Source organism: Chiloscyllium plagiosum, unplaced genomic scaffold, assembly GCF_037043375.1.
Source record: "Chiloscyllium plagiosum isolate Xiang-an unplaced genomic scaffold, Cpla_swu_hap1 HiC_scaffold_21, whole genome shotgun sequence".
Taxonomy (NCBI): Eukaryota; Metazoa; Chordata; class Chondrichthyes; order Orectolobiformes; family Hemiscylliidae; genus Chiloscyllium; species Chiloscyllium plagiosum.
Window position 1 is genome coordinate 16,438,603 of NW_028270159.1, and position 18,062 is coordinate 16,456,664.

The 18,062-nt window shown below is 37.1% G+C and overlaps 1 protein-coding gene across 3 annotated transcripts in view; it reads right to left on the minus strand.

The window, feature by feature from the left end:
- Window positions 1–18,062, minus strand: part of LOC122564914 (transforming growth factor beta receptor type 3-like) — a 125,335-nt gene that overhangs the window by 33,837 nt on the left and 73,436 nt on the right. For all 3 annotated transcript variants that reach the window (XM_043720382.2, XM_043720379.2, XM_043720380.2), the window contains exons 10-15: window positions 14,278–14,387; window positions 12,292–12,423; window positions 12,085–12,126; window positions 9,557–9,700; window positions 5,343–5,612; window positions 4,510–4,576 (exon numbers count right to left, since the gene is read on the minus strand). In XM_043720382.2, the coding sequence (XP_043576317.1) occupies window positions 4,510–4,576; window positions 5,343–5,612; window positions 9,557–9,700; window positions 12,085–12,126; window positions 12,292–12,423; window positions 14,278–14,387 (765 nt within the window). The remainder of the gene's footprint in view (window positions 1–4,509; window positions 4,577–5,342; window positions 5,613–9,556; window positions 9,701–12,084; window positions 12,127–12,291; window positions 12,424–14,277; window positions 14,388–18,062) is intronic.

Genomic DNA, 18,062 nt, shown 5'->3' on the forward strand with positions numbered 1-18,062 from the left:
CCACCTCCCCCACTAAACCCCCCCCCCCCCCCCCCCCACCCCACCCCAGGTAGTAGTCCAGAGATTATCACCTTTTTGGTTCTTTTTAATTTAGTTTCTAGCTGTTCATACGCCCACAGATAAAACTAGGACAGAGATTCTGCTATGTCGTTGGTACCTACATGGACCACAACCATGGATCTTCACACTTAGTTTTATATCATCAACAAATTTTGAAATAATATACTTGGTTCCCACCATTATATTGTGAACAGCTTGGGCCCATGTACTGATCCTTTTGGTAATCCTCTAGTCATAGCCTTCTAATATGAGAATGAACTGTTTATTTCCATTCCTTGTTTTCTGTCTGTTAGCCAATCATTAAACCATGCAGTACTTTTTTTTTAGTAACCAACCTCCTGAAGGGTAATTTATCAAAAGCCTTCTGAAGAAGTAAGTACCCTTCAACCATCTGCTCTCCTTTATCAAATTTGTTACCAACATTTTCAAAGAAATTCCAACAATGGTATTGTAAAACCAAAACAATCAATCAATCAGTTAGTGCTGGATGAGATGATTGCCATGCTGGTTGGGGTGAGGGATTGTTTTAAAACACAAAAGACACCATTGCTGTGTAACTGTCTGGCACCTGATTAGTACCATATAGGAGCCCAGCACTAGAGAATACACACTGGTGGGGAGAGATTGCTTAGTTTTACACAGTGTGAACTGGAGACCTGTTTGGACCTTTGCACAGTAATGTGAAATACTGCAATTCTAGTGCATATCTTGTAATCTGAAGATGACCGGGAAATCCACGTAACTGATGTAATTGAAAATTGAACAAATACGTAAATCAAATTATGATTGGAGATGCAGTCTGAATGCTGTTGCCCTGACCATATTTGTAGAATAGATCTGTTGTCTTGTTTAAGCCAGCATTCACTCTATTTGCAGTATCATTTTAAAATACAACAACAATTGGCCTAATTAGCAGGATAATCTGTCAGTAGCCAGGAAACGAGAGAAGCACACACAAGAAGTGGGCGAGTACCTTTATTTGCCACATACAGACCATACTGGCTGGATGACTAGAGGTAGCTGAGTGAAACAAGACAAACTTGTAGACTGCAAGATGAAACAAAGCAACAGCATGCAGCGCTACAAACTATCAGGTAGAATAACCCCATTACAGAACCAGTAGGCCAGAATCACCTTTGGTTGGATCAACAGTTTGTGTGAGATTGGAGTGAAAATCACTGCATGGCAAAGTCAGAGACAGATCATGGCCACAGAGTTAATGAGAAACGACACTAGTGATTGTGGGCAAGAATAGGGGCATGCCTTAAGTCGGCACTTCTAGTTGCAAACCAGGGTTTAATAACAAAATTTTTAATGTATAAAAAGGAAAAGGGTAGTTGATTGGAATGTTAGAGAAGGGTTCCAACTCAAGGGATTCATGAGAGATGTAAAAGTCATAGAGTCAAAGATCTACATCACAGGAAAAAGCCCTTTGTCCCATCAGGTCTGCGCCAGTTAAGAACATGATGTGGAGGAGCCAGTGTTGGACTGGGGTGGACAAAGTTAAAAATCACACAACACCAGGCTATAGTCCAACAGGTTTATTTGGAAGCACTACCTTTCGAAGCTCTGCTCCACCACAATCACCCAATGAAGGAGCAGTATTCTGAAAGCTAGTGCTTCAAAATAAATCTTTTGAACAATAACCTGGTGTTGCATGATTTTTAATCATTTAAGAACAAGCACCTAACTATTCAACTCCCATTTTACAGCACTTAGCCGTAGCCTTGAATGCTTTGCCATCACAAGTACACATCTAGATAGTTTTTAAATGTTGAGGATTTCTGCCTCTACCACCTTTACAGGCAGGAAGTTCTGGATTCCCACCACCCCTGGGTGAAAAGGCTTTTCTTACATATTATCTAAATCTCCTGCCTCTCGGGCAGAAGATACAGAAGCTTGAACACACATATTAACAGGTTCAAGAACAACTTCATCCCTGCTGTTATTTGACTGCTGAATGGATTTCTCTAATTTCAAATCTAATGTTGATCTTGCTTTTGTGCAATTCCTTTTTGCCTTATATGTTATGATCTGTCTGTACTGCTCGCAAAGCACAACTTTTCATTGTACTCAGATACAAGTGATAACAATAAATAATAAAGGGATAAGAGGATAGATGTAGGAGGAAGTTTTTCTTGGCTAACATGACCTAGAACCAAGGACACAGTCTCAGTAAAAAGGACAGACCCAATTTGAGACTGAGATGAAGAGAAATTTCTTTCCTCAAAGTGTGGTGAATCTTTAGAATTTTCTATCTCTGAGGGTGGTAGTTGAATTGGTTCAAAACAGAGATTAATAGATTCTATACAGTCAAAACATCAAAGGTTACAGAGAAAGTGCAGTAAAATGGTACTGAAAAAGAAGATTATTCGCCATCTCAGTGCACAGCTGAGTGGACTCCAAAGACCGTAAGACCAATTTCTTTTCCAAATTCTCAATATTTTATCTAAGTAATGACAAATTGTCCATAAATCTTGTTTTATTTACTAGTCCCCATCTTGTGAGAAGACAGTAAGGTCCAAATTGAGTTTCCTGAAGAAGGGCTTATGCCCAAAACGTCGATTCTCCTGTTCCCTGGATGCTGCCTGACCTGCTGCGCTTTTCCAGCAACACATTTTCAGCCCAAATTGAGTACAGACTGTTTCAAGTAAGTGAAATAAGCAAAAACTATACTAGATTAGAATAAAAATGTTAGATTTATTATTGTCGGATTTGGACCTGTAATCCGTCCATCACAATCGTTTTCGGGTCATGCTAACAAACATCTGAAACAAGCAGATGCCACATAATGAGCTGTGAAGTTGCAGGAACAACAATATTCACATGCCCAGAGTATGTCACTGAGTGTGACTTGATTTATAAACAGCTTAACCAGTGATTCTGGTCACTCAAGATCCAAGTTATTTTTAAAACGCTTAAAATGATGCAGTCATTACTGACAAGAAGTTCACATATGGCTCAACTCAGGTCCTGTCCATTCACCTACCCAAGCATCACAACTCCTCACCACATCTCAGAGAGCTTAACTGAGGACTGTAGCTGAAGATTTCTGGACCACAAGTTCACAAACAAATTTAGCTGGCCAAACAAAATTACTGGCCATTACTAATTATTGACCAAAGATATTGTTTTATGTGAGAACCTATATAATGCATAAGCAGAATAACCAGAGCAGAGATCATATGAGTCCAATGTGTCTACACAAAATCCACAGTCATGCATGGTCTGACAAAGATTATTGAAAAGTGATTGAGACGAAGAACAATGATTTGTTTCATGCCCTATATCTCAAGATCACGGATGTTAATTAGATTATGCACCATCTATCTGGTCTGGTTGAGACTGGCAAGTTCAAAAGGAATCAAAAAGTTCAACCTACTGATTAATATTATCTATGGTTTAATAATATTCAGGGCAATGCATCTTCCTTGCTAGACCATCTGTGAAGTTCTGTGTAATGTTCCACTTAAAGTAGTTGAACTTTAAGCTTTTATTTACTGCTTGTATATCTGATCACCACATAAAAGGAAGGATATATTTGTTCTTGGGAGAGTAGAGAAACGAGCAATGAAAATGATTTTTCGCATTAGGAATGAAACAGATTTAGTATATGAATGTGCCAAAACAATCTCCTACTATGATTCAGACATTTGAAAACACTTCTAAAGAGCAGTGTTTGTTCATTGCAAATTTATCAAGTTTAAAAATCCAAGTAATCACTGCAGAGCTGTGTTGTATTTTGTCATGTACGAATGTGTATGCTTGGGATTAAGGGGATATAGTTTAATTCTGAATAGTAGCTTAGTTCCCAATCAGCTTTGCCACTTTTTTATTAAAACGCATATTCTTTAAACAAGTTACTTTTAAATTTATTCAAGAAATCTGGTAAAATTCTCTTGTTCTATATTACAGTAATTGAAATAAACAAATTGACGTGTGTGGTGACAAAATAGAACCAAGACACTTTTAGTACAACTTGTAGAATAGTGGAGCTTGAATACTAGTGCATTTGTCTGATCTGAGCTATTATATTGCAGAAAATAAATCCATTTTCAGTACATCTTAACATCAGTCTCATAAGGGGACCCCCAACTGCTAATGTTGCATTGCTAATTCCTAAACCGTATGTCCTTTGAGTGTCAAACACTTTTCAGTTTTGTTTTATAAGTACAATAAAATCTGTTCTAAACTCATCAAAAGAAAGATCTGTCCAACAGACTCAACAAGATTCAAAATAAATCCTACTGTTCTTTTATGCTTTATTTCTCATTCCTATTCATTTGTCTTCACTTCTTTACCTTTTGTTACATAACTTCAAACAAGTAATGATATTGTTCAAAGTAAAAATGAAAAGCATAATGAAAGTACATTTCAAAATTAAACAGTTTAATTATAAACACTTCCACAATCAAATATTTTTGTGCTTCAATAGAAAACTGAACTTACTAGGATGCAGAGGACTATGGTTGTCAATTTTCAACGTTTTATGTATCCTTCTTATATCAAAGCAAGACTAGGAATAACAACAGAACAAATATTATTTGGATGAACTCAGAGAGAGTGATACAAGTTTATCATAACCCTAAGACCAAACAAGATCTTGGGGTTTATTTTACGCCCACTGTAATACTAATTTCTTCACTCAAATTTCCTAATTGCTCAAATATACAATTTTAATATTCTTTTATACTATTGAAAAACAGCAGCTGAGTAACTACATTTGGAGTAATACTCTTCTGCTTCAAATAAATTGTCTTTTTTAAAAATATATAAATGCCAGAAGGAATTGTCAAAGCAAAAATACTGACATCATTTCACAAGATTTTTTTCATTTTGTTTTTGAAATACATTCCTATTCCAAAATAAAAGAATTCCAAAGAACTGCAGACACTGAAAATCAGAAATTGCTGGATAAACTCATCCAGTCAGGCAGTATCTGTGGACAGAAAGCATAGTTAGTGTTTCAGAACTATTCTGAAGAAGGGTCACTGGTCACAAAATTTTAACACTGCTTTCTCTCCAGGGATACTGCTGAGTTTTGTCAACAATTTCTGATTTTGTTATAATCCTATTTTCAAAACTTTTATGCCAAGCCTTCCCTTAACCAATTTTATAAATATGACATAATTTAAAAAGTAAGATATTTGTGACATCACAAGCAGAAATTTAAAGATATAGCCAAATCCGGATAAAGCAGTACCTAAAATTTCAAACAGCTGGTATTGTTAAAATACTTGAGTAAATCAATAAAATTGTTACACTGCGGAACAGTGACTTACCTCAGAAGTACAGGCCAGTTCAGTACACTCTAAGATTGTTTCCTCAACAAATGGGTTCCATGAATTATGGAAAAAAAACCGGAATGGGTAGTGGTGTACGACTACATCAGTACACTTGGTTTTGTGTGATTTTGCATGTGTAACGATCACTGAGATTTTAGGAAGAAGGGCGCTTTTATTTATGGAATTGACTGCAAATCTTGGGATGAGAGAACAGTTTTGAAGTTTCACGTCAAAAGTTTGTAATTTTCCAAATGAAGGCAGTAAAATCTACAAAAATATAAATTTTGCAAGTTATGTAACACCAACATATATAAAATGTCTTCATCATTAAAACAGATCATCAAACTGCACTATGTTTCCATAGGTTTAGGTAAATTATCATTCCAATTTTAAAAAAAAATCAGTCAAGAGTTTCTATTACTATTTTATTAAATATATCGATAATGTTAATTTTTCAGTCTCTGCAAACACTAATTTTGAAAGCAAATGTACAGGAAGCAAAGTTTGACAGAATACAAGTAAAGAATACTATGCTGAGACAATTCCAATATGATCAATCAAATTCATGAATTTTCAGTGGATATGTGACAAATGATCCTAGACTCTTTCCACACTGATTCTTGATAGATCTTGATAGATGTCCTTTCTAACTGCAATTGTAAAAGTGGTTTACAATTGCAGTTAGAAAGGACATCAGCCCTATAGTGAATCAGCACCCAATTTATTGTTTAAAAGCAAATTACTGCGGATGCTGGAATCTGAAACCAAAAGAGAAAATGCTTTACACTCTTAGGTCAATTAAACCCCTGTAATGCACAACAAAAGGAATAACAAGAATTCATACTGGCAGCTATACTGGGCTCTTTATTTGGAAGAGGATTGAATAAAGTTCAATATTTAGGGAAAAATACAACTGTGAATCCAACAAAGAAGAGAGCCATAAGAAGCTGAATAAATTCTCTTAATCAATTCAATATCTAATTGTTTTCAAAGCAAGATTCATTTTAAGATCGCGCTTGAATTTCAAAAATTGAATCTGATGACTCATTTAGTCAAATAAGAATGAATTCAATTCTCTAATTCTTTTAATGTGTTCTTCATTCACATTACAATAAATATATTTATTACAAATCTCTCGTCATATGTGCACACAATTAAACCGAGAGCAAGTTATAAATCTACAATGTATTTTTGAGGAATAACTTATTTTAATTTCACGAATTATGCATTAAATGAGGTTATTGTTTTCTCCTCTTCAAAGATATTCATGGTAATAGACATATTTACTTTCCGTTTCCATGGATTAGATAAGATTTGATGGTCCATTGAAAAAACAAGGCAAACCAGGAGCATCCATTTCATGTGCAAGACACAGTATTATGCGTATCATGTGATAGAAAATCCAGAAAACAGACACAAAATTCAAAAGTCAGAAGGAGAATTTTAAGTGCCAGGTAATTAATAAGGATTGCAAGTATATTACATTAATATTGACAGATTTTTGAGGGATGGCTCTTTGTCTGCTTGTTTAAAGTAACATGACAGCAAAAAAAATCAAAGAAGATACAAATAGAAAGGGGTGAGGCGAGGGGGCAGTGTGTGTGTGAAGAGATCATTAATAAACTAGTTCATGTAGGATAAAAGCGTTTGACCGGATGGGTTAGATCTGCACACGTTAAAAATTATGGATAAAAAAGTTATTAGAAAAGTGAACAATATCTGAGAATTTGCAGAAATCTAATGTGATTCCTATTAAAATAAGTTAGAATATGTCCAGTGAATATTAAGACTTAAAGTGGTGGTAGGAAAGATAATGGAATTCTTCTTCAAAAGATGTAACTAATGTAGAAACAGAAGATATAACGAAGAGTTGTCAGCACGGATTCTGAAAAAGCAAGCTATCACAGTTTAACCTTGAGTAAATTTTATTTTGTTGCGAATGTTATACAGACTCTTGACTTCCTGGTCAATGAATTACATGCATCACATCACTTAACATGAGCTAATTGCACGTAAAGATTTCAGTAGATCAACGAGATCACAACTTGAAAAGCAGGAGGAAGACATGGAGACAATGATCAACACCTAATTAAGTAGAAGAGAGGGGAACCTGGATTATGGTTAAAGGAGCAAGGAAGAAAAATCCAGCACCTTCTCAAACAATGTGTAAGTACAGGTATGACACCTTCAGAAAGAGAAAAGTAGACTTAATACAAGTAGGGTTGAAATGAAAGGAAGTAAAAACTGGTGACAGAAAGCTACTTCTCCCTGTTTCTACCGGTGACAGCCAAACTATAACATCACAGGAAAATAGATAGGTTACCTCTTCTGAGTCTATTTTGATTGGCAAAGTGATTTAAATTAGGAGAGACAATGCAGCTATACAGGTAAGAAATTCACTTTTAAAACTTTTCACATCAAAATTAATTAATTAAATAGAAGAGATAGCTAGGTGGATGATGTGAAAGCAACTGTGGGACTGGGTGGATGCTGGTGCGACCCATGATGACCACAACTACAGCAAGTTCTGCTTATTTGAGGAACATTGGCTCAAAGTTGATGAGCCAAAGTCTGAGGTGTGGACACTGACATATCAGGAATGGTCAGAGGTACTTGGGTACTGTTTCAGGAGGCAATTATATTCCTTAGGTTAAATACATCAAACTTAGTCTGTGGTCAGAGACAGGAGGCTATGACTGCAACTAAGGCGGGTACTGGGATCCAGAATTTAACTATGCGCAGCCTCAGCTGATGGCTATTTCCAGTAGGTAGAAGGTTCGTGCTTCCAGTATGGATGAGGGCACAGATTGCAGGCAAGGTGAACAAACTGACCAGTGCACCATGAAAATGGTGAAGGGGGAGCAGGCAGAGAAATAGAGTAATAATATGGGAAAACATATTTAGGGAAACAGATAATCTTTTCTGCAGCAAAGACACAGAGTTTTGATGACCCTCTTTCCTACCTGGTGCTAAACTTCAAAACATCTCTTCTGTGCTGGAAAGGAACTCAAGGTGTGAGGGGAAGGATCCAGTTGCCAAAGAGTCATAGTCAGAGCTGTACAGCATGGAAACAGACTTTTCGGTCCAACTCATCCATGCTGACCAAATATCCTAACCTAATCTAGTCCCACTTGGCCTATGTCCCTCTAAACCCTTCCTATTCATATATCCATTCAGATGCAATTTAAACATTGTAATTATACCAGTCTCCACCACTTCCTCTGGCAGTCCATTCCATACATGCACCATCTCTGCGTGAAAAAGCTTAGGTCCCTTTTAAATCATTCCCCTTTCACTTTAAACTTATGCCCTCCAGTTTTGGGCTTCCCCCACCCTGGAGAAAAGACCTTGGCTATTCATCTTATCTATGCCTCTCATGATATGTCATGGTCTACGTAGGTACTAACAACATATGCAGTCTGGGAAAGAAAGTTCGCTGAGGGATTGGGTGCAGAAACACAAAAGTTAATAATCTCCATATTATCACCTAAATCAAGGGCAAATTGGCATAGGGTAAATTAGATTATAAGGGTAAATGTGAGAGTTGAAAATTCATGTGGGTGAAATAGATTCCAACTTGTGGGGCATTGGCTACCGTACTGGGGAAAGACAGCATAGTTCCAATGGAGCCCGTACCAATGGACCAATGCTCAGACCAGTGTCCCTCTGAATCATATAACTAGGGTTGTAGAAACAGATTTAAACTAATGAATGGAAACAAGTTAGATTTTTATGCATTAGAGTTTAGAAAAATGAGAAGTGACCTTCTTGAAACTTACAATATTCTTAGGGGGCCTGACAGGGTATATGCTGAGATGTTCCCACAAGTTGGGGAAACCTTGAGCAAGAATATAGTCAAAGATTGAGGGGACATTCATTTAAAACTGAGATACAAAGGATAGTGATTGTCCAAAATTCTCCAAGTCAGACAGTTGTGAAGGCTAGAACAAAGTACTTAAAGAGGAGATCAATAGACTTTTGAAATATCAAGCAGTTAAGGGCTATGAATATATGGCATAAGAGGAGTTGAAGCCTAGGGCAGATCAGTCATAATCCATTTGACTAGAAGAGCAGGTTTGAGGGATTGAATGGTATATTCCTGCTCCTGTATGTTCTTAACACAGTAAGAGAAATATAAGCATAACAGTCAATTAGAGATCAAACATAAAAACATCAAACTAATTTAAAATTCAGGTAAAATATTATTGTACCTCTCCAATGACATCTGTGTTGTTGTAAATTTTTGAAAATGACTTTTTAAGGTCACAATATTCAAGAATTCTGATATATGATCTATCGCCAATCATGTTACGTTTAACAAGATCACAAACTTCTTGCACTTGTGGGCAGCGCACCTAATTAAGGAAAAATCAGAAAATAAAACCAGTAATCACAATATCTTCTCATTTATTAAAGGGAATTTTAATTCCAAATATGGTTATGAACAGATGAATAGTCAATAAATTAACCAAGAAAGAAAGCACTTTTCATGACTTCAAGATATCCCATGGTATTCTGTAGTGAACTAATTATTAACCTTGCAAGTGTAGTCCGCATGTAATGCAGACAAGTGCTGCACTTAACTTGATAAAGCAATACCCTACAACATTGACACAAGTAACCTACTAGCTAAGGGAAATTATCTATCATACATATTGGGTAACACAAAATTCTCCCAATCCCCTTCAAGCGTACCAAGGTTCACCTCTGAAAGAAGGAAGGATCTCAGTTTAAAGTTTCATTCAAAAAACCCCACTCTGAAATGTAGCATACTGGTTGGTCAACATATCAACCATCCTACGTTGAAGTGTCAAGTTACATTATGTAATCAAATCACTGGAATGCAGTGTGAACCCATGTCTTTTAAGAATTAGCAATGTGACTGGATTAACAGATCATAGCAAATGGCTTGAGTGCTGTTGTAATATTCAAAATGCTAACAGTCTACTGGTTTGATTTTCCCCGCAGGCTTCTGAACCTGCCATTGCGCTCAAGAAAAGCACTATGTGAAAACAGTTATTCAATGAGTTCTTTTCAAAAGAAAGAATGGGCAACTAGTGGCTAAAGGGTACTGTTCAATTCAGGACAGCTGGTGGGTTCCAGAGCTGGATGGCCAATCAGATTCGTCTAGCTTGAAAACAGTAGCAGAAAGGCATGGCATGTAATTGAGGAAAAGGGTACTTCAAAAAGAAGTCACTTTGTCTCAAGACTTCTATAAATTTAGAATAATAATGTCCTTTACAGGTAAGTGACAATTGTGGCCAGGAAACTATTTTTACAAGGTGGCATATACCTTAGCCTCTGGAGCCCTGGTGCTCTCGTCTGCTGCTTTCACATTTGTCATAGTCATCATTCATGGCTCTTACGTAGCTGTTAATTAGTTTAAACAGCTACATGCCAGCTGTGGACAGATTACCTTGTCATCCCCAGTATGAAGTTTAGAAATTTAGACATTTGCTGGAGGTGCCATTTTCAGTTCCTGTCCATCTCCAATCTTTGCCCCAGCAGAGGCTAAAAATCCAACCCAAGAAAATTATAAGCTGGAAAACCACTTTGCATAGAAGCTAGTCAGATAATGGTTACTTATTAAGCAAATCTCTTGTCTTGAAGACACTGTATTTTGTAATGCATTCTGAATTTCCATTAGTGCTTTGAGGATTGATTCATACATTCATTATTGTTAGTAAACTGCAAATAACATATATTTGCATAATACATACATTACCATAGAATCCATACCATAGCCATAGAAGCATAGAATACAATACATTGCCATATATTTGCAGGAAATGAGGCCTGCTCCAAATAGGGAAACATTTTCAACTAGGAACGGAGCAATTCTTCAAACTGTGACCTAAAAATGACAATCTTTCTTGTCAGCCCTCATCATTTGCATTCTAGACACACTGTATGGATATGTGCACTAACTGTAGAACCTTTGAACAAGTGTAAAACCATAAGGAATAGGAACAGGAGTAGGCTGTTCAGCCCCTTGAGCCTGCTCTGCCATTCCTGACATCCAAGAAGCATTACAATAATTACTGTTCTCGTTGTCTAACTGACTTTACCTAAATATAATCTCTGGTCGACCAACTAGCACAGGGTGCAAAACCATGGTTTCACTGCAGCAGAATCAATAATAGACTTTTTAAAAAGTTGATGGCAAAGGAACACAAAGGTGTGCAAATCATGATTCAGTCAGTCATTACAACAGTATTGATGGTATTAGAGGCAGACTTCCATCATTTTCAAATTGTTATTTAAATATGGGATGTAAGCCTCACTGGCAAGAATAACTTTTATTGCACATATATCCCAATTGTTCCTGAATTGTAGTGAGTCATCTTCTTGAACTATTTCAAGTCTATGTAGTATGTTGCAAGTGCATTCATAATGCATTTTAATGTACTTATTTTGAAATGACTAAGTGTTTTATTAGGGCATTCCAGAGGCCAGTTAAGAGTTAACCACACTGCTTTGGGTTTGGTGTAACATTTAGGCCAGACAATAAACAGGATAACTTTAGTGAACCACTTGAATTTTTCTGACAATTCAGTAGTTTCACTATTACTAATGAAATTAGCATTTTATTCCACTTCACAATCTACCAAGGATTATAAATCATGTATTATGCTTGTACTCTGCAAATGATTTTTAGATACATGTTTCAAATTTACAGATTGGTTGTGCACAACAAAACTTGTTTGCATCAGGTACATGCACTGAAAAGATTACTTACATCATGTATGATTTCAGTTCCATTGTATAACTTCACCTTTAGCTGTATAGAAAGGAAGGTTTGGTTAGAGTTGATTTTCTAAATTGATTACACACTGATTGGCTTAAGTAAAAAACAAGCAATAGGCCGTGCTGAATTTGACACATATTCTCTTTATGTATTTTAATCTATTTGGCAGTTCTTTCTCCCACATGAGATAACTTGTACCTTGTTTATGTAGTTGCCTCCGCTTTCAGTAGTGTTACATTCTGTGTAAGGGATGTACTTTAGGTAGAAATGCGTTTCATTACGGTTTCCTTTGCAATTATCATCCAATAATGTTATTTCTTGAATTGGTTTCTGAGAAAAGAAAAGAGATGTAAAAGGAAAAGAAAAAAACTTACTTAAATTTTAATGCACAAGCTCAGGATTGATAAAAATAAACGGAACTGCGTGGCAGCAATGAGAAACACTTTTTCCTTGAGGATTTCCCCACCACTGTGCTCAGCTGTGTCTGTACCATTTCCTGCACCTTTCATGTCACTCCCTCATAATAGGATCCTGCCCACAAACTGAGCAACCACCAAATGAGCTATCAGATTCAACAAATTATCCTGTGCAATTTCTACCATTTCCATCATCATGCTAAATACATCTTCCTTTCCCCACAGCATTCAAAAAAATTATTTTGCTATCACCTCCTGTCAGTAAACATGATCCTGAGCTTCTGTTTGCCATTTTAATGACACCCACTCTCACTTTACACAGTCTACTGTCATGATGAAAGCTAAATGTAGGTTTGAGGAACATTATCTCATATTTCAATTAGGGACTTTACACCATTCGACCAAAATCAATAAGCTCAGTTCCAAGATCAACAATTTCAGCTCACAACCATTGCATCTGTAACTTTTGGCTGTGGTTGTTGGTAATTATCTTGATATTTCATTTACATCTCCCACTACCATTTCCTTTGGCCTTTTCTTTGTTTGCCCTTTTTGTTCTTTTCTTATCTTCTCTCTTGCCTTTAAAAACTTGTTACATCTCCATCTTTCTCCAGATCTAATGAAAGCCCAACCTGAAACGCTAATTCTATGGCAGCTTTAATTTTATGCTCATCAGCAGAGCTAGCAAGAATCCCACTACATGGCAAATTAACTGGAACCTTAAGTGGATAGCAGCAGACTTTCCCCAGGAATCAAGAACCCTAGGGAAGAGGCCCTATCCTCCCAGAGCTACAGTCTCTCAATGCTCATCGATACCAAAGAGGTGAAGTGCTTCAAGAAGCCAAAAGTCATCTGCCAGGACTTTTTTACTTTGGTTTCCCATGTGACAACAAACAGGTTATCTCAGTCTTCAGTTAATTACCCACTTATGGGCTTCAATTGATAACAAGTTGGAAAAGATCAGAGGAAGGCTATCCAGTTGCATCCCTGCCCAAAGTTAATTTTTCCGGAAATGGGAAGGCAGCAAGGTGCCCACCTGGCACCCTCCCAACTAATGAAAAGCCCTCCTGTTATCATATTTTCCTTGGTGAAGGGCAATAAATTCCATTCTGTTTCATTCTCCAGTGGATGCCAACAACTTGCAGAATTTTCTGCTGTGACTTCAGATCTTCAGTATCTGTAGTATTTAGTTTTTGAAAGAAATACAGTTGAGCAGAAAGCTAGATAAATTAGTTTTCTTGAAATATTATTTTTATTAATTACTCAAATGTAATGATAATGAAAATTAATTATTTAGAGTTGGAATGCAATTAAATGTCTTGCGTAATTAAATTATGCAATTTTGAGAAATCTGTAAATGGTTGAGCAACCTGCTTGGTTACTTATTCAATTCAAGGTCCTACACAACATAAAACTTAATTTTAGTTTACTGCGATTTGTAGGAACAAATTGACAGTATGTGGGAATTAATAAGCCCTGCACATTTGTGTCAGGCAACTTAAAAAATGACTCTGATAGCTATTAGAGTAAAGTCCCATATATTTCTTGAAATTTTGTGGTCCAGAAGGAGAATTACCATGCCTTGCTTTAGACCCAAACCCAGTTTTGAAGTCAGCCAATAAACTGTCATGTCTTCCCACAACTGCCAAGTTTCATGCATCAAACAAGCATCCAACTGCAGCCCCCAAAGGAAACATCACACCAACTTTGAATTTATTGAGTCCAATCTAATACCTACTTGTTGCAAGACAGTATACTTGATAGTTACCTTCCCATCTTTACTAACAATGATTTCCATCTCTGATTCTCCACAGTGAACAGACTTAACATATCTGTCTAGAGACTCTGATTGCGGCACAGACGTATGGATATCATTTGCTGTACAGAAAAGATAAATATTTTACAGTCAACTATGTTGTTTGTTTTGAAATACTTCCCTTTGCCACAACTGGCACTTGGAAATGAATTGGCTCAATAATAAAATGGGAAAAAGTAATACATAATGAGCATAAAATGTATTAAAATATTTAAAATAACATTGTGATCTTTTTCAAAAACAAGACACATTCACAGACATAAATGCAAAGATTAATTTAGCTCAACGTTAAATTCAAAATTTCCAAGTAATAATATTATAAACTTCATCACACAGGCAAGAGAAAAGACCAAACAGTTTCTACCTATGCTGCCTTAGATGTATCTTTCAAAGGAAAGCTCACCACACCAGAAATCTTGCAGCATGTTCATTCTATCAACATACACTCATTGCTAAGCCACTAACACCTGCACAAATCTGATCACATTAATTGGACAAGTCACAGCAATATATCCAGCCAGTGAGTTACAACCTCTTTGTTGTCTATTCCCCAACTCCAAGGATATTTGCAAGTGAGATGTGAAAATAGTAGACAATTATACTGTCACAGAGAGTGTAATTGATGATCATAACCTCTGGAGGCTGACTGTTTGAAGTGGCATCAGAAGAGTTGAGCAGAAACAAATGGGAAGGTTGAGAAGATGACTTAGAGAAAACAAAGGTCATCAAATCATGCCTTTTCCTAGCCCAGTGTCGGGCAACTGCTGCTACCCGGACCGTAACAAAGTACATAGAGTTGTGAACAGAGTCCAATTCATCATGCAAGCCAACCTTCCATCCACTGACTTCATCTATACTTCTCTCTACCTCAGGAAAGCAGCCAACATAATCAAAGGCTGGTTATAATCTCTTCCAACCTCTACCATTGGGCAGAAGATACAAAAGCTTAAACACGTACCAACAGATTCAAGAACAGCTTTTGACCCACTGTTATTAGACTTCTGAATGGACCTTTCAAATTTTAAATTTGAATGTCAATCTCGTTCTTTATGCACCTTCTCTGCAATTGTGACATTGTATTCCTCGCTCTGTTCTAATACCCTTATTCATTTCATACATGATCTGCCTGTATTGCACACAAAAGAAAACATTTCACTGTACTGAAGTACATGTGACAACAACATATCAAATCAAAAAAATTAAAGAACCTGCCCTTCACCTTGAACCCATGTCCCTTTGTGACTGACCCTTAACTAAGGGTAAACAACTGCACCTTATCTACTGTGTCCATGCCTCTCACTCTTGTATACCTCAGTTAACTTGCCCTCAGTCTCCTCTGCTCCAACAAAAACAATCCAAGCCTATCCAACCTTTCTTCATAATTGAATTTTCCATCCCAGGCAGCATTCTGGTGAATATCCTCTGCAACCCCTCCTGTGCAATCACATTCTTCCTGTGACATTGCAACCAGAACTGCATACAGAACTCAAGTTGTGGTTATATACAATTCCAACATGACTTCCTTGTTTATGTAACTATGCCTCAACTGATAAAGGCATGTGTCCTGTATGCTATTTCACCACCCTACTAACACACTCCAAGATTCCTTTGTTTCATGCCATTCATTAAATATTTCCTTCTTAAATTATTTCTTTCAAAGTGTATTCACATTTTTCAAGGTTAAATTCCATCTGCCTATTTGACATTCTACTCATATCTTCTTGTAGCCCAAGACACTCAACATCACTGTTAACACTGAACTAATTTTTGGGTCATCCACAAACTTACTAATACAACCCTTCACACAATCATCTGATGTCATTTATAGAAATGATGGATAACAGAGGACATAGCACAGATCATGTGGTACACCACTGGACAATGCTTCCAGTCGCTAAAGCAGCCACAGAGCCATAGAAATGTACAGCACGGAAACAGATCCTCAATCTAGCTCATCCATGTCGACCAGATATCCTAAATAAACCTAGTCCCATTTGCCCACATTTGGTCCATATCCCTCAAAACCCTTCCTATTCACATATACCCATCCAGATGCATTTTAAATGTTGTAAGAGTACCAGCCTCCACCACTTCCCTCTGGCAGCTCATTCCATACATACACCATCCTCTTTGTAAAATAGGTGCTCCTTAGGTCCCTTTTAAATCTTTCCCCTCTCACCCTAAGGCTTTGCCCTCTAGTTTTGGACACCCCATCCCAGGGAGGAGACCTTGTCTATTTACCCTATCCATGTCCCTCATAATTTTATAGACTTCTACAAGGTTTCCCATCAGCCTCTGATGCTCCACGGAAAATAGCCCCAACCTATTCAGACTCTCCCCTTAGCTCAAACTCTCCAACCCTGCAACATCCTCGTAAATCTCTTCTGAACCCTTTCAAATTTCACAACATTGCTCTTACAGCAGGGAGAACAGAATTGAAAACAGTATTCCAAAAGTGGTCGAATCAATGACCTGTATAGCAGCAACATGATCTCTCAACTCCTATGCTCAATGCACTGATGAATAAAGGTAAGCATACCAAACGCCTTCTTCACTATCCTGTCTACCTGGGACTCCATTTTCAAGGAATTATGAACCTGCACTCCAAGGTCTCTTTGTTCAGCAACACTCCCCAGGACCTTAATAGTAAGTGTACAAGTCCTGCCCTGATCTATCTTTCCAACATCTAGTACCTCACATTTACATTCCACCACCTTCTGTGTCCTACAGTTCAGCTAATTTTGAATACACCGTTATTAAGATACCCTGTACCCCATGTGCATTTGCTGTCTTGATAAGCTTCCTGAGTGGAACCTTGGCAAAGGCTTTGCTAAAATCCATATAAACTACGTCAACCCTCATCTGCACACTTGGTCACCTTCTCAAAGAAATTCAAATCCAATTTGTTTAAAATCCACTTCCTTGATCAAGCAGTTGCTCAAATGACCTAATAACTCGTGCGGTTTGGAGTCATATTTCGATTTAAAATGGTTTTATGAAATATCATTTGGACATTTTCTTATCATATGTCACTGAGCATTACTGTTTTTTGCTAGCAAAAATTGTGACATACAAATTCTGAGGCAGATTTCTCTCTACGCTACATCTTAACCACTGAAGTACAAAGGGTGCTTAATGGGCAAGAAGGACTATTCGTTGACAATCAGGCTTACGACTCTGGTCTACAAGCTACATTCAAGACACTGATAATGCCTCAAGACATTCTGAAGCAATGACTCCATTGCTTTAGCTATTGCAGAGGGGTTTTCCAGTACTTGGCTGAGCAGGTCACAAGAGCTATCACGATGGACTGCATTTGCATAAAATTGCTATTGTGATTATACAATACTTGTCATTACCTAACAAATGAGGAGGAAGAGGAAAGGGGGGAGACTACAACCTCAAGAACTCTTTTCTACTAGATGAACAAGAAACTGAAAAGTGATATTAACAACAGTGACACAATTTAACATTCAACAACCATCCTACACTCATTCCCTCTCTCTAGCAATGAGCATCACTTTGTCCTACCCACAATGCAACAGATAAAAGCCAACTGTCACAACTCACTGAGGTAGTATGCTGGAAATGAAACCCCTCTATTCCTGGATTCACAAAAGTTAAAGATTTTATGGAAGTGTGCAAAGTTCACCAATTTACCTGATTTCCAAACCCAGACTATAAAGCTTTCTATAGGTTTTTGTACTGAACAAAAAATACTGTTTACTGCAAGTAAT